This window comes from Antedon bifida, chromosome 3, assembly GCF_963402885.1.
Source record: "Antedon bifida chromosome 3, ecAntBifi1.1, whole genome shotgun sequence".
NCBI classification, from domain to species: Eukaryota; Metazoa; Echinodermata; class Crinoidea; order Comatulida; family Antedonidae; genus Antedon; species Antedon bifida.
This window is the reverse complement of record NC_136228.1, coordinates 23,836,572-23,859,300: the sequence shown is the minus strand read 5'-3', so window position 1 is coordinate 23,859,300 and position 22,729 is coordinate 23,836,572. Positions and strand designations below refer to the sequence as shown.

Sequence of the window (22,729 nt, the reverse complement as noted above, 5' to 3'; positions counted from 1 at the left end):
TTGTATTTATTGTATGACGTGTGGGGTGGGGAGTACAAAATAATGAAAATAACATGAAACGGGAGTACTCCTAACTGTTATTAAGCTTTTACGCATGCGCAAATTACTGTAATTCTTATGTGTTGTTTATTGGTCCGGAAAACGGAAGTACTGTGTACTAACTGTAATTCGATACGTAGTGGTTTAAGCAGCGCTTTTCATTGGTTACTGCATACTGTTTTCAAATTTAAGAAGAGTTTGAATTTGATAAACGTTGATCTGCTGTGTTTTGTGTGACGTGCACACACGACGTACATGCAGTGTATCGGAGAGAGCTGTCGCTATTATTACTATGCTATAAACTAACTGTGTAATTATTATTATTATTATAAATTATATAGGCCCTGGCCTAATTAATATAGGCTAGGCCTAGGCTAATATGTTATTTCTCTCCTAGCAGGCCTAGGCACTAGCTAGGCCTAGGCCTAGGCTATATAGCCTAGGCTAGGCCCTATAGGCCTATGCTAGAGGATAGGCCAGGCTAGTGAATGTACTACTTACTAGGCCTAGGCTATTATAGAAGAATAATTCATGGTAGGGGTCTAGCTTAGGCGCCTAGGGCGTAGGCTCTAGGTAGGCTACTCTGAGTGAGTCTAGCCAACTAAACTAGCTAGGCCTCTGCCTAGCTTGTCTATCTAGCCTAGGAGGCCTATCCCAGATAGCTGATAGAGGGCCTATTATAATTATAAACTAAGGGGATAAGCTACTAGGCTAGGCCTACTAGTACTAGCTAAGTATTATTAGGCCCTACTCATATAGGCCCTACTAAGCCTAGGCCTAGGTAGGAGGCTACCACGTATCGTAGCTGTAGTAGGCTAGCTAGCCTAGGCCGCGCCTCCTCTAGCCTAGGCCTAGAGGCTACTATTACTAAGTATAAAATAAGGTAAACAGACAAAAGGACCCACGGATGATCGGGGCCCGATCGTCTTATTACGTTTAACCCGATCATCTTTGCCGTTGGTCCCGATCATCTTTGCCGTTGGTCCCGATAGTCTTAATCATTGGGCCCAATCAATAACCAAGTGTATCATTTGTAAATCAGTTCCATTATATAGGCCTAGTTTATAATTGAGTTCTCGGCATACTGTCAGATGGCTGATAAAACCTAATTTAAAAATAAAACAGTACTGAATTTCGTTAATTTAAATTTAAAATAATGTTTAAAACAACAATTCTTGATTTTGTAGAAAAATGGACACTGGTTCACTATGCAGTCCTCTTACGGGGAACCACGGAGCTCAAAAGGGAAAAAGACGCCGTTCTTGGTTTGTTGGTACACCACATAAACAGAACTTGGAAGTACAAGATGATATTCCTGTTCTTAAACTGACTTACTTTACAAAAAAGGTTATTCTATGTTTTGATGATGTTTTAATTGGAAAAATTAAAACATGCTATTTACGTATTGAGAATCCTTGTGATTTTATTCAGAATGTCTATCTAGAAAAGTTTCCTTTTGAGAAAGGATTTGATATTGCTAAAACAGAATGGACATTACAGAGTGAAGAGCATTTGCTAGTACCAATCACCTGGTGTCCTTTGGAAGAGGGAAATGTAAGACAACTGGTGACTTTCAAATTTGAAGGAATGCACAGACTTCAAATCATAATTATCGGTACAGCTAAGATACAAAGTTCACAAAAAAAGGTACGTTTATTAATTTTCATTCTGTAATCTGATATAAAAACATATAATTTTAAAAGTGCATTCATATTTAAAGTATGTACAAATCTAAAAATAACAAATTTACATACTGTACAAACTAACATTACCTACAATTTTTAAAAAATGCACTGTACAGTAGAAAATGTAAAAACTTTACAAAACATGGTACAGTTAATGAACCTCATTTATAGAGGATTATGGGATCATATCTGATAGAGATCATTATTGGGGAGAAAGTGAAAATCTTGTGTTTTTATGTATTGGTCATGCAGTAGGTCTACATTAATTAATTTAAAACTAAATTTTTTCCAGTTAAAAAGACCATCATTGGTATCAACTCAGCTCTCTAACACAGCGCAAATAAAAAAATCCCAGAAACATGAAGTGATGGAAAAAAGAAAGAAACTTAAAAAGGTAAAGCTAAGGCAACAAGTTGATGTAGAAAACATCGATCCTGTGTCTAGAACAAACCGCCGTACTAATAAGAAAAGAAGCAAGACGTATGATGGCATACCTTTGAAAAACTGCCAACAAATAAGTATTTCAACAAAAACTGCAAGTCCACATGTATTTGAACATTGTAGCATCTTGCCAACTGACAACAATCTGCCAATACAATCTAACATTAAAAGAGAAACTATCACACTAAGTGAATTACCATGCTCTCCAGCTGTTGCACTAGGCCTTTATGATGATAAATCAACTACTACTACAATCTCAGATGTAGAACAGCTTAATATTACAGTTAACCAAGAAGCAGTTGAAAGTGTTGATTCAAAAAGTATCCAGCCCAAGACATCACAATTGTTAGACGTCACTTTTCCAGTGCAGAAAAAAAGTACAACATCCAACCTAAGGAAGAAACGATCGAGGGAAGGGAGCACTGAAAATGTATCACCAAAGAAATTGAAAAATTCTATTCCAATGCAAACAAAGGCTTTAAAGATTCCCAGCAAATCACACAAAAGGCCAGTAAAAGGAAAGAAAGGAGTTGCGATATCGCATTTAATGCTGAAAAAGGCTGGTATGTATAATAGTTTATTAATTGTACGATTACCTTAGCTTGACAGCTTAAATAATGAGCTAAACAATAGTAAAAACAACCTAAAATGTTCTGGTTTTCACAATGTAGACTTTGTCACCTTACAAAATGTTGATGTACTGTACTGAGATTTTTTTTTCCAGTTTTGAGAAAGTTGACAAAAGTTTTTCAACTTTTATAACGTAGACTTCTCTTTTATTCGTTTTTTGTCCTGCAATTTAATCACTTGCCAAATAGAACTTATTAGTGTACTGTTATATTACTTTATTTTATATTATGGTATTACATTTTGTCTGTCATCATTGAACTTTTCAAAGATTGAGGAACATTTAAATTAATTTTTGTTTGTAAATCTAGATATTCCACGACATCCAATGCCATTTGCAGCAAAAAATATGTTCTATGATGAACGTTGGATTGACAAACAAGAACAAGGATTTGTAAAATGGTTGAATTATATTCTGACACCAGAAGACTACTCTCTGGATCCTAAGTGCAAGTCTGCAAAAGGTAAATTGTTTGTTGTTTTATTCAGGTTGTTTCATTCTGTTACACAATATTCACTATCTATGTATACAGTATGCTTTTCATTCTTAATACGTTATAGTTATTGTTTTATCTGTATTTTTATTACCGTACTGATGCGAGTATAAGCCCACCCTCCTTGGGGGGTGGGTTTATACCCGAGGATCCAAAAATGCAGATCGTCAAAAACAGCACATGTACTGTGTATTCAATCATGGACAGTCCTCCTCCTCTGAAACCACCATACGAGCGCCCTCACGAGGTGTAGAGTGTCGGAAAATTAAGCTTATAGTTTGTGTAATTTATTGTAGAACATCGTATTTTAAACATCAATTGAACAAGCATTTATCAAGCAGAAAAGCAAGTATACAATGTTCGTTAGATAGAAATGTACCAAAGAAATTTAATAAGCTTGTTAATGGCAGCCGATACCAAATAGGGGTTTTCCGTTTTGGTGACTTGTGATTCGAGCGTCGTGTGTGAAGCGATCTTCGACCGCGATGGAGTGTAAACAAAACAGGACCACTAGACCTCTTATGGCCTAGCGTATATTACCCTGGCATATATTATTAGCCTAGCTTGGTTATGATCAAAAGTATGCGGTGTATGGACGTTCATGAAAATTAGTCAAAAGTCGGGGGTGGGCTTATACCCGAGTATGGGCTTATACCCGCGTCAGTACGGTAAATATAAGGTCCAACAAGAAAATTTGTTTCTTCTAGTTTTGACCTTATTTACGGTTTTATTTTCAACTCTCATTATTTTGTATTTATCTTAACCGTATTCAAATTAAATTGTGCGAAATGCTAGATGCTAGAAATGTTAGTACCCACCTTAGATTTTCAAACCACTTTTAAACTGACTACAACATTTTTCTTAACATTTAGTGAATGCATCCAAATTATTCTTATCTGCAAGTACAATGGGGAATACTAGAGCTCCAACTAAAGAGGTTTTGTCATTAAGAGCATACTCTGCTAGACGACAAATGAATAGGCTACGTAGAGAAGCATGCTCTCTCTTCCAGAGTGAACCAGTCATACGAGTCATTCAGAAGATTGAAGCAGAAGTTGAAAGAGGAGGGTTGGAGATTCGAAAAGATAAACATATCCATGCTGACTATGGTATATTTGCTTATTTCATTTTCCTACTTCAAAGAGCAATAATTCCATAGCAATAGTATAAAGATTGGCCCTTATTGTATATTTTGTGATATTTCATATTTAGAGAAGAAATTAAAAAAATTGTTTTTCTTATTAATTTGAATAAAGGTATAAAGGAGAACTTATTGAACATGATGTTATCTTATAATCCACTGTGGTTGCGTATAGGCCTTGAGGTAAGTTATGATATCCAAGTAGTAATCAACAATATTTTACACCTTCTGATATATACATTTACCATAAAGACAAAGGGAAGCGAACAATCAAAAACATTTTTGATTTTGTCTTCCAAAATGAATTGCATTAATTACCTTTTTCACATTGCAGACAATATATGGAGAAATGTTGGCAATTGAAAACAATGCTGATGTGGTCGGACTGTCTAGATTTATTGTCACTAGAATGCTGTACAACCCAGATATTGCTGCTGAGTTTGCTCATCCAACAGTACCAGCTTTATTTAGGCCAGGTATATGTGTTTTAATTTTCATTTCGTATTATATCATTTGCATATACAGTAGAACCTCTGTTTTATATACACTGATTTTACATTCCCTAGATTTTACGTACGCTTAAAATGACCGATAATGTCATTATTTTTATTTTATTTACAACACTTTATTTAAACATCACACAGCCTGTATATGCTGTACTTTCAAATTCTAGGTAGGCCTCATATCTTTCTAGGCCTTTTAGTGCTAGCCTGGCCTAGATTAGTCTAGGCAAGGCCTAGCTAGTGACACCTCCTGCATGCTGTACAGTAAAGTAGGCAAACACAGCCGCCTTTTTTAGCTACGATCTATGTATTTCGGGGTCAATTTACAGTTAACCTGGATTTGACGAATCCCATGTTTTACGTACGCCGATCGGTTGCATACAGTACATAAAATGAAGGTTCTACTGTAAATCATAGAAAATTGTGTTGCTCTGAGACAGTTACACACAGCACAATATACAGAAAGCAGTGCAAAACCTCGACAAAATATATATAAAGTTCATATCATTCAGTATATTTAATAGCAGCTGGATAAAAGCTATTACGAAACCTATTTGTATGAGAGGTGATGGACTAGTTACCGCTACATAGAACTTAAAAACATTGCATCTGATGAGTTCGGTCTTGCTATCTAATATATAAAAAAAATTAAATTGAGATGATAAAATGATGGAGTGGATGGAGTTATCTTTTCCTGTGGCCATGATAAACCATAAAACAATACTATTAAAGGTATTCTCAAAGGTTCTAACTCCAGAAGCAAATAATAGGCACTGTAGTATAATTTGTACAATTTTTTCTTTTAAAATAGGATATGAAGACTCTCTTAATAAGTTCATTTTAAAGAAGTTCCTGGTATTGGTTCTGTTCCTAGATCGTGCAAAGTTAACGAGGCTTATTGATCACGATCCTTGCTTGTTCTACAAAGATTCAGAGTATAAGGTAAATGTATCCGCATATTTTACCATCTGTCGATCAAAATGTATATACCTGTAAGCTCTTACGTATGTAGGAACCAACTGAAATGTGTTATCAAAATAACAATGCATGCATTCATGGACAAACTTAGTCTTAGTATAGTTTATCTATAAAGAAATTAACAACTTCACCTTGTGGGCTAAAAAACAATGTTATGAAAATTATACATCCATTAATGGTCAATGCTAGACTTATACTTGGGTGTTATGTTAAGTGGGTATAATTTCTCTCACCAGCTTTATTCAATCATATTTTTCTTAATTTTTTTTTTAATATGAGTACAAAATAATGTAAATATACCAAAACAAACACTTTCAATATGTATTTTTTATAAATACAGGAAAATATATATGTATTGGCCACATCACTTAAAATTTTCCAGTCATTCTTTGGTAAAATAATCTAGTGATATCTTTTAAAGGTCAAATCGACCGATTACAATCACCATGGCCGAGTGGTTAAGGCAGGGGCGCCATTTACTGCACCTAAAATTATCGCCATGGGTTCGAGGCTGACTCTCTCTCTTGGTTTTTCTTGGAGAAGGACTATAATTCATAGGTCCAGTGTACAAAGTTGTCCGTGTGCACTTTTAAAAAACCCAGTTCATTATTTGAGATGAGTAGGGGTTACCCTGGTAGACTTGTTCACAAAATGGCCCCTGATCAGGGGGATTACCACCTATCTGATAGAGTGATTAATTTACTATTGATATTCCTTGGCCACATGTGCCTAAATACATAAAATAAAATATAAAAATGACAATTTTACCGACAAGTTTATTATTAAATTGTAATAAATATAACAATTTATTACAATAAATAGAGAACAATTGAAAACTTCGTATTGATAATATTAAATAGCCTCTTAAATTAAATGTCATTGTGGTAAGACTAAGAACTTTAGAAATGTCAGATGTAACATATTTATGTAACTTTCTTATATATTGATTTACAGTAATTTATATATTTCAGTCGAATCGTAAGCTTCTTTTGTCATTTTCAAAAGAATACCTTAAGGGTGAAGGAGATGTGACTCGGCATTTGAGTTTTCTTGGATATTGTGTAACACATAAACAAACTCCTTTAGATGAGTTTGATTTTTCAGTTACTAACCTTGCAACAGACTTAAGATGTGGAATAAGACTTGTGTATGTACCTTATTCTTTTTTATTTGTACAGTGTGTAATAAATGTCATGAGGTAATTTCCCAAATGATCGTGCTACTGGGTTTGGTGTACTAGCGTTCCTGCCAGTCATCCATTCATAAGCACTGATGAAGAATGTCTATGAAAATAGAATTTCGTCTTTCACCTCATGAAATTATTTGTACCATTCCACTCATAAACTCATTATTTGTATGTTATTACATTATTATAAAAATAGAGTAGACTCCGCCTAAGTCATCTAATGGGACTGGTATAAAAAGTTGAGTGAACTTCGACTTACAGATTTGTGAAAAAAATGCTAGGCCTAGGTCCACTCACTAGCCACGCTACTTCTCAATTACATATGACTTAGGTGGAGTCAACTGTTTAACAAAATTGAAAAAAAACTAACAATTGAAAAAATCAATAATGGTGAAAACAATAGTGAATGGCGAATCTCAAACATATAAGGAATTAATAGATTAATTAATTCCATGTTTATTATCAATTTGACTGTTGTTTTAAATATTGTTTATTTATCTTAGTCGAATTGTTGAGTTGTTGATCAGAGATTGGAAACTGTCTGGCGATGTTCGTGTTCCCGCCATCAGCCGTTTGCAAAAAATTCACAATATGAAAGTAGTTTTCAAAGCCATGAAGAATTGCCGTGAAGTTGAAGGTTAGTATAACACAGCAATATAAACTTCATTATGGTATCCCAAAATTGGACAATTTTAAGGCCAGTCTGTGAAAAAATTTAAAAGAAGCTAATTTCACTTGATTCTGGTGGGGGTCAATGGTTCAGAGACCACAAATGTCATCGTGTTTGGTCTCAAATGAAAGAAAATTTAATTTTAAGGAGGAGGCATTTATATTATGCTTCTGTAAAATGTAAATTTTAATTGAAAGACATTAATAAATTGCAGCAATGTTTATGTGATTTAAATCTATTCAACTTATAGTAGGCCTAATGTATGGACATTTTACCATTATGAATTATACTATATTGTCCTCTGCTGCTTGTACAATACAATGAATAAACCATGGTGCACTGTAACAAAAGTGCTAGTAGAGTCATTTACAAATAGCAGATTGGTTTAATGGTCATCAGATTCTTCCTGTTCCATAATTTAATCAAATATAACATATTAGATAATTTGATGCATAAAAATCAATGTTTTTTATACACATAAACATTCAATTTTACAAGAGCTAATTAATCCCATGCCATAGATGTTTTTTAAGTTTTAAGGAGCAGTAGATATTACCAGTTCATCACCTCTTCTGTAATACTGTAGTTATCCATCTGCTAAAGCAATGAATGTACACGAATGATGTGAGCATTGCTAAGGTTTTTGCACTGTTTTCTGCTATTTGTGTGGTTTGTGTTCATATATTTATGCAAATGATATATGAATGGAAATGAAAAATAGTCAACACGCTATTGGCTACTCTAGTAGTAGTATAGTATTCTATATAACTGTAGTATAGAGGATTCGGATGAGTCTGCACCCAGACATGTGGCATACAGGCCCACCAGTTATGAACTGGATCCGCAGCAAATAACCCCACTACATTTTGGTTCCTGGTAGAAGATTTAACGTTGACAGAAAACCACCACTTCCTTGTGGTAACCTTGGAAAAGTAAGGGCTAAAAGAGGCCTATACCTGACAGCCAGAAAATCATGTTTTCTGTTGACACAAAAATGTGCTTACAGCTTAATATTAGTGTATAGAAATGCATTTTGTTTATGCAAAGTTCTCAAATAAATTATATTCAATGATTATAATTAAAGGGAAATCAGAAATACAGAAAGCTTCCACACAAGCATTGTAATATTACCTATGGCTCATAAGAACAACCACCTTCAAAAGGCAAGGTGCTCACATTTTTAGAAACAAGCAGTAACTGATAAAATTGAGAAATAAGCTACCACCACTAACAGAAAATTTAACAACACAGCACAATTTATAAATTTTCGCAAGAAAGCACTTTGATTCTTCTGTTTTATTATGTACTTTTGGAAGTAAGTGCATAAATACACAATATATATGTACACAAAACCACACAAATATGGAAAACTGTGCAAAACCTTGACAAAATATATAGGAAGGCCAATAGTCACATCATTCTCGTATATAGATGGATAACTACATACAGTATTGCATAACCTATTTGTACAAGAAGTGATGAACTGGTAATGTCTACTGCTCCTTAGAACTTCAAAAATATCTAGGGCATTGGATTAATTGGCTCAGGTTGCAAATATATATAACATATATATCTGACGAGATCTAATAAGATCGAAACAGTACTGTCTGCAGATTGGATATTATAATATATATATCTATGTTATGTACCATTGAACCAATCTGCTATTTGTACATGACACTTTGTTACAGTGCACCATGGTTTATTCATTGTACAAGCAGCAGAGGACAATATACCGTAGTATAGTAATAATAATAATAATTTATTTGAACAGTGGCACACTACAATATGAAGATGAGTTCTACAATCAAAATTTACTAAAACCACATTACAATGCTAACTATAAAATGTACAACAATAATAATAAAAATGTAATAATAATGAAAACCAAACAGTATCCTGATATTTACATTTTTGTTGTTAAATATATAAAATTTAAAATGTACCCTAAAATTTATTTTTTTTAAATCCAGAAATCTTGTTTATATATTTTATTTGATTTCAGTTTTAGATCCTAAAGTCATTGTAGATGGAAACCGAGAGAAGACACTACATTTTCTATGGACAATAATATTTCAGTTGCAGGTTAGAAGAGTTGGTTTTTATATTTCAACACCATTTTTAAGTTAATTTATATAATAAGTGAAAACAAAAAAAGTGGTTAACGTGATTAAAACTGTGAAATGGCCTATACAAAGTCTTTTTTTTATTAATCTACATTTTTCATGTTTTTTGGGGACAATAGATCTTTAAAAAATGTTTTTGCAACTGTTGGGTGTTGACTAGATGGCATTGAACCTTTTTATACTTGTTTTTTTTTTGTACGTATACTGAACAGATAGAAGAGTGACCTAATTCCCAAACCGAAAATTTTACCATGAAACAAACTGAAATTTAGAGAGCCATATTTATGTTGCAGTGAGCCAAATTTATTTACCTCCATCAAGGAGGTATTGTAGTCGATCGCATGTGTTTGTTTGTCTGTTTGTTAACATGATTATTCAAAAAGTAATTAAAAGATCTTTACCAAAATGAAAATACATATAGGTATGTGATCAAGAACCACTCCATTAAATTTTAGAGGCAATCCGGCCACGGTCCCAATTCTGGACCACTTTTTTTACAGTAGGTGGAGGTATGCACTCTTGGAGTGGCTTTCTAGATTGTAAAATGATATTGTCATGAACAAATTGAAATTGGCGTGAACTTAACAGTTCCATACATTTTGTTTATGTTTTTATGATTTCTTTTAATGCCTGAATTTTTTGGCAATTTGCCTGCAAAAAAAGAATAGGAAAAGTATTCCTAATTTGAGATAGGCTGTATTTCCGCAGCCAAAAATTAACCGATAATTAACCATTAAACCTGATAACCAACCGATAAAATTCCATCGGTTAACTGATTCTGATTCAGAAAAATTAACTAATAATTTTCTCATTCAAATCAGATAACCTTTTGAGGACAAATTGTTGCGTTGTGATTGGACACTTGGTTGTTTGGTCATGACTAATCATGCTCACTTTATTTTTTTAATTAATTATCTGATTAAATAACTGATATTGTTTGTTTATTGTTCATATTCTATTATTTTTTGTTATACATTCATTCTATTCATTATAATGTATATTGATTGTTTTTTTTGTTATCCAGATTAAAGTTTTCCTCAACAAAAATCAACTGAGAGATGAAATAGGTGTTCTCAGGAGGATTCAACTAATGAACACAACACTTGCTTCACTACAAAGTAAAGAGAGCTTAACTCATCATGTTGGTTGTGATTCTTCAAGTGATATTTATTTAAAGAATGAAGAATTGAGTTTGTTATTGCAATGGTGCAAAGCTGTGTGTTCACTTTATAACTTGCAGGTAAGATTTGATAGAATTTGGCTGTCACCATATGTTGTGTTGATCAAAATAAGAACAGATAAACACATGAATGTTTACATCGTTTCAGATTTTTAGTTCATGAAAAAAATAATATATGATCATGGTCAAGGCTTATTTCTTATTCGCCGTAGAGGGTATAAATGCTGAAATAGTCACAGAACTAGGGCTTGTTTATTGTTTGGTCAAAAATATTTTTGAGGAAATAACAAATAAATTAATTTATAACACGCCTGAGTAGATTGTCATTTGATTGGATGATTGTGGGTCACAGATTAAATACTTCATAAATCCTTACTCATCAAGAGTGCAATTTTGCTGTGTAAATATGCGATTTGAATTTTGTTTGTGATAATTCTTGTTATACACAACGAGAAACCATGCTTGACACAAGTAAAGGCTGTTGACTGATTGCATACCAAAATCAACCTGTAGTGATGTGCACTGTCATGCATGACACAAGTAAAGGCTGTTGACTGATTGCATACCAAAATCAACCTGTAGTGTTGTACACTGTCTAATTGCATCCAAAATTGAACTTTTCTGGTTTTAGCCTTGGCCTAACTTCTCCCATAACAAGTTATAATATTAATATTGTTATATTATTTTAATTTACAGATAGATAATTTCACTGTATCATTTTCTGATGGGCGTGCATTATGCTATCTTGTTCACCATTACCATCCAGGTCTACTTCCATTTGAAGCCATCAAACAGGACACGACACAATGGTTTCAGAACTTTGGTCAAGAAACTGATACAGCACCTGGCCAATGTAATATTCTTTTTCTTAATACTGATAGATACTGTCATTACCAAATCAGTTTAAAAATAGCAAAAGCTATTTATAAATAATAAATTACTATTAGTATTACCATAGTATTTGGTCTATTTTTCTTTTATGATGATCCTCAGCTTCTGATGTGAAACTTGAAAATGAAAGAGCCAATTATAAACTACTTTTTGATAAAGTTAAAGAACTTGGAGGTGTACCATTGATGGTTAAATCTAAAGATATGATTAATACAATTCCTGATGAAAAGGTATGTCTAATGGAACTGTTTTGTCTCTTTAGGTAATTCTATTTGATTTCTAAACATAATACAATATCTAATAAATATATATATAATCGCAATACTCATTTTATGATAGTTCAGCTCTGGGAAATTTGCTCATTTAGGTTTTTTCAGTTAAGTATATTCAGCTTATTTTAGTGATTGATAAGGTTTGTTTTTTTATTCGTTCATTTATTATTACATTATGCTAAATTGAAACTACAAAACATTTGTTTTTTTCTAGGTTGTAATCACTTATGTTAGCCACCTTTGTGTTAGACTTTTGGCCCTACATCGTGAGACTAGCTGTGCTCGTGTAATTCAGTCAGCATGGAAATTATACAAAGTGAGACAATGCCTTCGGGTGAGACAGGTAACAAGCCAACCATGTCACTATTAACTTGGAAGTTTGTTTTATTCAGGGTTATCTTTAGTTTTAGGAACTGTCACGGTATATTTATGCTTCGGACCTCTACTGTGTCACTTTACAAATGGCTGCAATGTTTTGACCATGGTTACCTAGTCAAGACATATGCAGACCTTCATTTAAAGAAATAAAAGGAGAGCACTCAATATCTCCCCTTAAATTTTCAAGTGGCTATTATAAACATGTCGATTATAAACAGGCTTAGTGGTGGTAGGTATATTATTTATTAATTAGTACATCGTGCGTTACACAGCCACCAAATAAAACAATTCTTAATCTTAAAAATCTATGCAACAAAGAATTGTCTGGCCGATATCGTTGGCAGTCGTAAACGGTAGCCCTACTCGCTAGGCCTAGCTATATCCTACCTAGCCTAGAAGTGCCCTAGGCTAGAAAGAAAGTAGCTGGAGGAGGCCTCTCTAGACTGCTTTCAGTGTCAAGACATTTGGGGCCTACCAGAATAAATTTCATTTGGTCATATATTGACAGTGGCAGTAGGAAATATAGTTGCAATATCAATTTAATGTATGAAGTATAAATTATTATTTCGATATTGTGAAAAAAACACAGAGCCTTAACTTGGTGAGAATATAAAAAAAAGGAACCCAAACTACACGCAGCACCCTCTTATTGGTCAGATTTTAAAAATTGAATATAAAAGGTTACTGAAACCGACCCCTCACAACACCACCGATATTCTCAAGCTCCCTAGGAGGAGGAGAAAAAACATGTGAGAGAGAGGCAGCATGCCTTTCATCATCCTCATAAGCTTTGTTTCTTGGCATTTGTCCAATAAATAGGCGCTGTTATGTACAGTATATGGATTTCTGTCAGCATCCTTAGTATGATCAACACATCGTTCTATAATTAGAAGTTTAGCTAGTTCACACCGGTGCCTCTTTCTTCGTTGGTAAAATTCTATTCATATTCGCCGTCATGGGAAATTTCTATCCATGTACTTTACTTGAAAAATTAAGGAGCGGCATTTTTTGCTCTCAGATCGTTTTTAGGAAATCCAGCATGATCACACTCCTTTTAAAAAGGTCTGCATATGTTTAACAATCGAATTGCTTAAATTTTACAGAAACGGACAGATTGAAAAAAAAAAGGTCCATGATGCTCGAGATCAAGCCAAGGAGAACACTGTAAATGTTATTACAAAAACTAATATTTCACTTTGTTTTGCATAGGTGAAAGAATCCTCAGCAGTGATTATACAACAAACTGTTCGTAAATACCTCAGGATTAAACAGTTTAGGAAGAGAATTAATGCTGCTAAAAAGATTCAAATTTGGTACAGATGTATTTTAACAAGGAAAAATCTTGATAGTTTAAAACTTGATGAACTTATGAAAGAAAAACAAATAGCTGCTGAAATACTACAGGTAACATAACATTCCCTGTCAAGTAAACTAAAAGTAAAGTCAGGTAAAAAAATTGGTTCTGGTTCGCAATTAATTGCGCTGTCTAGCATAAAAAAGCCATGCTCAATGCTAACAACTCCTTAGTATAGTCATGGAGAAATAATTACCAGCGCCAGTTATAGGACGCAACCTATGCTATACAACCTGAGTGAGAACCAATATGATCCCACATTATTACTTTTCTCGCTTGTTTATCAAATTGTGTATGTTTCGTCGGCTTTATTGGTGTGTTATTTGTTGTTGTGATTTGACCTAAAAAAGATGTTGACGTAGGCGAATTTCGACTTGGTAAATTTGACGTACAAATTAAAATTACACAGTAATGTATAGGAAAGAATTAGGACTCGACCTTCACAATCATTTGACTTGTACAAAGTTGACTTTGAATTCTATTTTATAAATGAAAGTCAATATGATACGTTTTTTTTTGTAGCGGTGGTTCCGAAGTTACATTTTGAGGAAAGGTTTTCTGCAATTAAGGAAGTCTGCAATAATTCTACAAGCATATACAAGAGGGTATCAGACAAGAAAGTTTTACAGTAAATTAAAAAAGGCAGTTATTGTTGTTCAGACTAGATACAGATCACTACACTATGGCAGGCAAGTTAGACGGAGATATCTTACCCAGAAAGCTGCAGTTCTTAAGCTTCAGACTGCCTTTAGAGATCATCTGGTTTGTTTGCTCACTAAGAAAGTCAAAGCTGTCAAACTAATACAAGCTACGTGGAGAAGCTACAAGACTAAGAAGAAGGCTTCTTTGAAGATACAGTCTGTATTTAGAGGGTATCTTGCTAAGAAGACATATATTCAGATGAAACATGCTGCAGTCACCATTCAAAATTATTTCCGTAGATTTCTATTAAGCCAAAATACAAGAAAGCAATTTTTGCGTCTTCGGCATAGTTGCTTAATTATACAAAATACATTCAGAGAAGTTAAAAAAAGAAAACGAACCAAGCAATATAATTCGGCTTGTATTATTCAAGCAACCTACAAGATGTATGGCACCAGAAAGGAATACCTTCAAATGAAACAAGCTACCACAAAGATCCAAGCTGCATTCAGATGTTATTATGAATGCAGACATTTTCAAAGTATAAGAAAAGCCACAATTAATGTACAAAGACGGTACCGTGCTAATAAACAAATGCTGGCTCATAAGATGGCTTATGGTATAACTAGAGGAGCATGTATCACTGTGCAAGCTGCTTTTAAAGCATATCTTTGCCGAAGAAACTATCTTAACCTCAAGAAGAAAGTAATTCGGATCCAAACTTGTTACAGAGCATTTAAGGCCAGGTCCTCATATCTGAAGTTACGTAAGGCAACACAAATATTGCAGAAGAGGTTGAGGGCACTGAATGATGGTAGAAGACAATGCCATGTATACATGAAGGTAAAGTCTGCAACAATGTTGATCCAGTCTGTATTTAGAGGGTATCGGTGCAGGAAGGTTTATCAAGAAACAAAGAAAGCAATCATCTTAATTCAGTCTTGTTGTAGATGTTACCAAGCTAAGAAGATATATGCTCATAAGAAAAAGGCAGCCACCTTGATTCAATCATTTTATCGACGTTATAGGATTATGAAAATGTACCAGAGTAAAATGAAAGCGGCTATTTTGATCCAGTCTATTTACAGATGTTACAAGAAAATGAGAATGTTTCAAGAGAAAAAAGAAGCAATAATTTTCATTCAATCTCTGTACAGGGGATATCAGATGAGAAATTTGTTTCTAAAGAAGAAGAAATCCACTATCCTATTGCAGTGCATTTTCAGGAAAAAATCATTCCAAAAAAAGAAGACCGCAACTATTCTTATCCAATCTGTCTACAGAGGTTATCGTATGAGGAAGATGTTTCAAGAGAAAAAAAATGCTGCTCTTACAATCCAGTATGCTTATAATACTTACATGGAAAAGAAGTTTTATCAAAAAAGAACTAAAGCCGCAATCTTACTCCAATCTACATACAGAGGTTATCGAAGTAGAGGGACATTTAGTAGGCAAAAGAAAGCTGCTATTCAAATTCAGTCTGCATACAGAGGTTATCTAAGTAGAGGAAAATTTAGTAGGCAGAAAAAAGCTGCTATTCAAATTCAGTCTGCATACAGAGGTTATCGAAGTAGAGCAACATTTAGTATGCAGAAAAATTCCGCTATTCTAATTCAGTCTGCATACAGAGGTTATCGAAGTAGAGGAACATTTAGTAGGCAGAAAGAAGCCGCTATTCTAATTCAGTCTGCATACAGAGGATATCGAAGTAGAGGGACATTTAGTAGGCAGAAAAATGCCGCTATTCTAATTCAGTCTGCATACAGAGGTTATCAAAGTAGAGGAACATTTAGTAGGCATAAAAATGCCGCTATTTTAATTCAGTCTGCATACAGAGGTTATCAAAATAGAGGAACATTTAGTAGGCAGAAAAAAGCCGCTATTCAAATTCAGTCTGCATACAGAGGTTATCAAAGTAGAGAGACATTTAGTAGGCAAAAGAAAGCCGCTATTCAAATTCAGTCTTCATACAGAGGTTATCAAAGTAGAGGAACATTTAGTAGGCAAAAGAAAGCTGCTATTCTAATTCAGTCTTCATACAGAGGTTATCAGAGTAGAGAGACATTTAGTAGGCAAAAGAAAGCTGCTATTCTAATTCAGTCTTCATACAGAGGTTATCAAAGTAGAGAGTCATTTAGTAGGCAAAGGAAAGCTGCTATTCTAATTCAGTCTTCATACAGAGGTTATTGTGGCAGAAAGGGACTCTTTGAGAAAAAGACAGCGGTTCTACTGATACAATCAGTTTACAGAGGCTCTCAAACCAGGAAATGTTTTCTTAAAAACAAGAGAGCAGCTGTAACTATTCAGTCTTATGTAAGGAAGTGGATATTTCAGAAAAGATACAGCAGTCTAAAAGGTGCTGCTTTGCTTATTCAGTCGCTATATCGAGCTAAGCTACTCAGAAATCTTTGTTTTAATTCTTTTCAAAAGAAGAAAAATGCAACAATTCTGTTACAGACTTATGTTAGAAGGTATTTGGTGTCTAAACAGATGAAACTGACCAGTTTGATTAGAATTCAAGCAAGTGTTCGTACCTTTTTACAACGAAAGAGATATTTGGCACATCGTAATGCTGTTCTATCAATACAGAAACGTTATAGAGCAACAGTGATTGCAAAATATGCAAGATATGCATATTTATACAAGAGAGGGGCATGTATTGTAATACAATCCCATATAAGAGGCTTTCTTGTACGATCATACATGAGGAAGCTAAATGCTGCTGCTTGCCATATACAAGCGGTTTATCGATGCCATAGACAAGTTACCAAATTCAAGTGTATGCGGAAGTCTGCTATTGTGATCCAAACATTTTGGCGAGCCAATCTCTCTGGCCGAAAGCAATTCAAGAAATATTTGCATGTCAAAAAATCCATTATCATCATTCAAAGAATGACAAGAAGGTACCTTGCAGCTCAAATTGCAAATCAAAAGAAAGCAGCAACTATAATTCAGTCTCATTTCAGAATGTACAAACAAAGAAAGATCTTTAAACGTTTACGAATCTCAGTTCTGTTTCTTCAGGCGTGTATTCGACGTTGTCATTGTAGACGCAATTTCTTGAGAATGCAGTCTGCTGTTACTATCTTACAGATTCATTTCAGGTCATGGAAAGTCATGAAAAATGTTCAGTATGATTTTGAATGTACCCGAGCAGCAACTATAAAGATGCAAGCATTTTTTAGAGGTAAAACGAAACGAAAGGAATATTTGAAAAATAAATCATCTGTTGTTGCAATGCAGGCCAAAATTAGATCCAAAAGGATAAGGAAATATTTTCTTCAGTTGAAGCAAAGTACTATCTTCCTTCAACAGAAATTTAGGGCTTTGAGGAAATTTCGTCAAGACTACATCAACTATCATTGTAAACGAGGAGCAATAATTGTCATTCAAGCTGGTTGTAGAAGTTGGATGATACAGAAATGGTATCGGTCAGTATTGAAAGCAAACGTCACATTGCAGGCGGCCTGCAGGGGATACATTCAAAGGAAAGCATTCAAAGTGCAGAAAAATGCTATAATTGCTTTACAACTACACTTTAGGAATTACAGTAAAGGAAATTTGCAGCGCAAATTGTATATTTGCAAAAGGTTATCCGTGTTAACTATTCAAAAAGCTTACAGGCAATACAGGTCTAGAAAAGAGGAGAGAAAGGGAAAAGCAGCAACAACTATTCAGGCTTTCTACAAATCTTACAGACAGCAACAAGCTTTCCTTGAGCTGCGTACTGCAACTATAGTAATTCAACGTAAATACAGATCTTTGAAAGAAGTTGAAACTAAATGTAAATCTGCTATATGTATTCAAGCATGGTTTAGAAGTTGCATTGCAAAAAGAGTATGGAAAAGATATTTGAGTGATGTCATTCAAATACAGGCTGCTGTTAGAGGATGGAAAGCAAGAAGTGAGTTTAAAGAGAATCTGAAGCAACATCGAGCAGCCTTATGCTTACAGAAAGCATTCAAGATGTATATTACTTGGAAACATATTAAGGTAAGCTTTTAAAATGAATTTACCATATATTGACATTTTTATTGTAGGCCTATCTGTTTTCATATTCCTCATTTGAACCTACTGTACACCATTACATCAGTGGCATTCAATTGTAGCTAAAATTACCAAAACAAGAGAATCTGTGTTCAAGAACTCTAAATCTAAATAAACTGATTAAAGGAAGTACTTGTTATTGCAGGAAGAAGAGCAACGAAGAGGTAGCTCTGTTAAACGTTTCAGTGCTGCACTCTATGTTAATTTTGCAGCAATTCGTATACAGAGAAAATATAGATGCTTCAAGCTTTTACAAATTGCTAGAAAACGAATACAGTCTGTTATTGTAATTCAGGTAAATTAAAAATGGTAGAGTAATTGAAAAAAACTAGGTACTCATTTGAATTTATTTTTCTCAAAAACTGATTTTAAACACAAATAAGAGTAGTGTTTTCTGCAATAGGGTTAATGTTCATTAGATGTTAGGGTGCAAAAATAATGATTGAATGAAATAATATTGTTTGAAAAATGTTGCCAGAAAACAGTTTGATATGAATATCTTTATACAATATTTAACAGAACCACAAATAAAATGGGAATTTTCACAAATGAATATATATAGTTTAAAAATAAATAGTGTAAAAAGTTTTCCTTTACCTTACAGGTTCATAGGAACCCTAGTACATTGTTTTAGTTTATAATGATATATCAACAAAATAACACAAAACTTTTTTTTTGCTACAGAGGTGGATGAAATGCAAGTTGCAGTACATTCAGTATTCAAAGCTTCGTTGCGGTGTAATAGCCCTCCAGAAAGCTGTACGTCTTCATCAACAAAAACGTCAAAAAGCAACTGTTACCTTGCAATCTTACTTTAGAATGTTCCAAATTCAGAAAAAAGTATGCAATATGAAGAATGCTGCACAAAACATTCAGGTAGTTTAGAAACTTTTATTCATTTTTTTGTGTTTTATTTTTATTATATGTATATAAACTCATATAATGTTTCTTAGTGCCTTCACAAATATTAAAATGTCTTGAAAGATAAATTATTTTCATACAGTAAAATGTTATTTAATGATGTATATATAGAGGGTCTGGCGTGGTTACATTGTCCGGAAGAAATTGAAAATAAAGAAATTGAAATTGATTCGTGGACGTTTCATTGTTGCAACTAAGGAAGCTACAGAAGATAAAAAACTGTGCAATCGCACAGAAACGGCACTTGATTACATTATGAGATACAAGCAGGTGTCGCACATTCTTGAAGCTTTGCGAAATTTAGGTGAGGAAATTTGATTATTGTCAAAATCTTTACAATTTTGAGATATTTTTTGTACCGTAGTAGAATAATTAAATAATACAATGTGATAATACTTAAATAAATTATAATAACAAGTTACTACTAGTTAGTATTGAGTGACCAAAATGCTTTAACATGTTCATTTTCAGATGTTGTGACACGTCTTTCTCCTGTATGTTGTGAAAAAATAGTGGAAGGCCAGGCTCTACCTATAATCTTTATTCTCATCAAGAATTGCAATCGTAGTTTACCTTGTATGGAAGTTGTGAAATATTGTATCAATATTCTAACACACCTGGCTAAGGTATTTGTATTCTTCTGTATCAATAATAATGACAAATATGCAACTCCTAAATGTTATTACAGTTTTTTTCACTTTTTAACAAAAAAATGTGACATTGGAGTTTAACTTTTGTTATTGTGTGTAATTAATCAATTAAAAAAACCATTGTTATATCTTGTAGTACCCCAAGACCTGTGCGGCTGTGTATGACATTCCAGATTGTGTCATGTTTTTGATTGAACTGATTCAGATGTATCGCGAGAAGCCAAAGTTGTTTGTCAGTATTTGTAAACTTCTTATAGTTTTTTGTCAAAACGAACACTATGCAAAGGTAAATATCCAATGAAATTGATGATGAAGTTGACTCAATATCACATTCTGACGTCAAAATACCAATTTCAATTACATTACCCTTTTCTGGTCTGCAATTCAATGGTGAATCTCTATTTAACAGGCATTGTACTTTCTTTTCAACTGAACATTACATCCAAATCTTCATTATTTTACGAAACTTTTAGCTTGTAAATAAAAGTCTTAAAAAACGTACATCAAAGCTACATCATACATTTTGTTTCGAAATTGTTTATACTTATACATTTAAAAAAAATGCATAATTTGATAGGCTGGTGCCTCTAGCCACACAAACCTCAATTCCTACAGTGGAGCAGTGGCCTAATTTGTGTGCATTTTTAAAATATAGAAATAAACCGTAAACAATTACGAAAACATACCTTTTACTAAATATCTGGTGTAGCTTAAGTGACTCAGTGCTGACATCAGAATACCATGTGACATCTCTAACGTTTAATGACTTTTGACTAATTGCTTATTTTAGCATTTGGAAATGAGTTTATGATTGCACTGTGTTGGTTTCTTGCCAATTACGGGATGAATAAACTATTTTATGATTTATCGTGCTTATAAACTAAGTCTCATTTGAGGGTTAGGGAGTGGAGTATAAAGAGTCGTGTGTTACAACCCTGGCACTAAGTCAGGATTGAACCCTGGACTTTGGGATTGGAAGGCAAGCACAGTAACAACCAAGCTACAGCTCCACTACATAAATGTTTTTCATATTCATTATTAAAAGTGAATCTAATTGTTAACTGATTAAAATAATCAAGGTATTTCACTTGCTGACTGTATTTTACTCACTGGTAGCCATTGATCATTTTGCTTTTTCCTAGAAAATTCGATGTCTTCCTAAATTTGCTGAGAAGATGCAGAGTATTCATGTCTTGACAAAACGGAAGCATAAGCTGGCAGTTCAACGAGTCATTGTAAAGAAACAAACGCAATTTTTACCCGATTGGGATTTATCAGCAAAACCTTGTATGACTGACAACCCATTGCTGGTGGTTGAAATGTTGATGAACCTTTTACATTTAAAACCAAAATAAACCTACAATTAGTAACATCTTATTGGCATAAATGCACTTTCTTGTACAGTATTTGTTATAGTAGTAGGCATACTGTAGTTAATATTTCAATTTATCTAATGATACATGCTTGCAACCTTCATTCTTTGTAAAGTACATTGGTGTTTAATTGTAATCCCATTTGTTTTTCGAACATTGCAGAGAATGTTTAAAATACAGGGCTCATTGATGGATTACTTTACTGTATGTATTCAAATGTATCCATGAGGGGGGAAAAATCAAGTTTGATAAATTGCGATTCTGTTTAATTAATAGTTTCAAATAATTATTAAATATAAAACCACTACTGATTTAGCAGAAACAATTATTTGAATAAAATATGTATATTTTTAAGGATTCGGATGATTATGCACTTTTAAATGTATATGAATTTTGTCAATGAATGTAATTTTAATGTTTTCAATAAAATCTGCACAATAATCTTTCATTGATATTATTTCAATAAATATAGGCATCTGGCACTGTATTTATATCATTACAAGTATTCATTTTCCTTTGTGAGGAACACTACTGTGTTCTTAAATAACTTTTTAAATATTTTGCAATAATAATTTTTTCATTACACATCAACAGTTTAAACTTATAAACATTTGGGTAAATATAGTAAAAACTAGAGGGTACTCCGAGAGTACAAACCTCCGCCTACTGTAAAATTCCCCTACATAAAATGTCCCTGGAAAATATATATATATTTAAAAAATTTTTTTTTTATTAGTTCTAAATGTAAATAGGCTAACTGTACCCTACAAAGTTGTGGATGAGAGTTTGGTGTAATGGTTATGTATCCAGCCTCTCACAGTTGAGATCGCTGGTTCAAATCCAGCTGAGGTTCTTTTTTTTTTTTTTTTATTTCTTTTTTTTTGTGGACCTTGATCTTTGACCCTGACCCTTCAAAATTTAACCACAATTATATGATGAGTCATTGATCATTGTGGCTAAGTTTGGTGGGAATCGGATAAAAACTGTGGTCTCTAGGCAGTAAAATAGTTTTTTGTTAGTTGTGACCTTGACCTATGACCTTTTCCCCTCAAATTCGAACTCGTCCGAGCTTTTGAGGCATAGATCATTGTGGCCAAATTTGGTGAGAATCGGATAAAAACTGTGGCCTCT

General features: G+C 33.5%; 1 protein-coding gene across 1 annotated transcript; it reads left to right on the top strand.

The window, feature by feature from the left end:
- Positions 1–285: 285 nt before the first annotated feature.
- On the top strand, positions 286–22,055 carry LOC144838019 (uncharacterized). Its single transcript, XM_078693356.1, has 23 exons — positions 286–349; positions 1,227–1,686; positions 2,017–2,728; positions 3,104–3,256; positions 4,159–4,395; positions 4,543–4,610; positions 4,762–4,903; positions 5,742–5,872; positions 6,880–7,055; positions 7,598–7,731; positions 9,770–9,849; positions 10,915–11,130; positions 11,767–11,923; positions 12,064–12,191; positions 12,448–12,576; positions 13,821–14,015; positions 14,488–18,600; positions 18,800–18,949; positions 19,339–19,530; positions 19,687–19,879; positions 20,047–20,201; positions 20,362–20,511; positions 21,368–22,055. The coding sequence occupies exons 2-23, from the start codon at positions 1,231–1,233 to the stop codon at positions 21,578–21,580; spliced, it is 8,280 nt and encodes a 2,759-aa protein (XP_078549482.1). The 5' UTR covers positions 286–349; positions 1,227–1,230; the 3' UTR covers positions 21,581–22,055.
- The last annotated feature ends 674 nt before the right edge of the window (positions 22,056–22,729 follow it).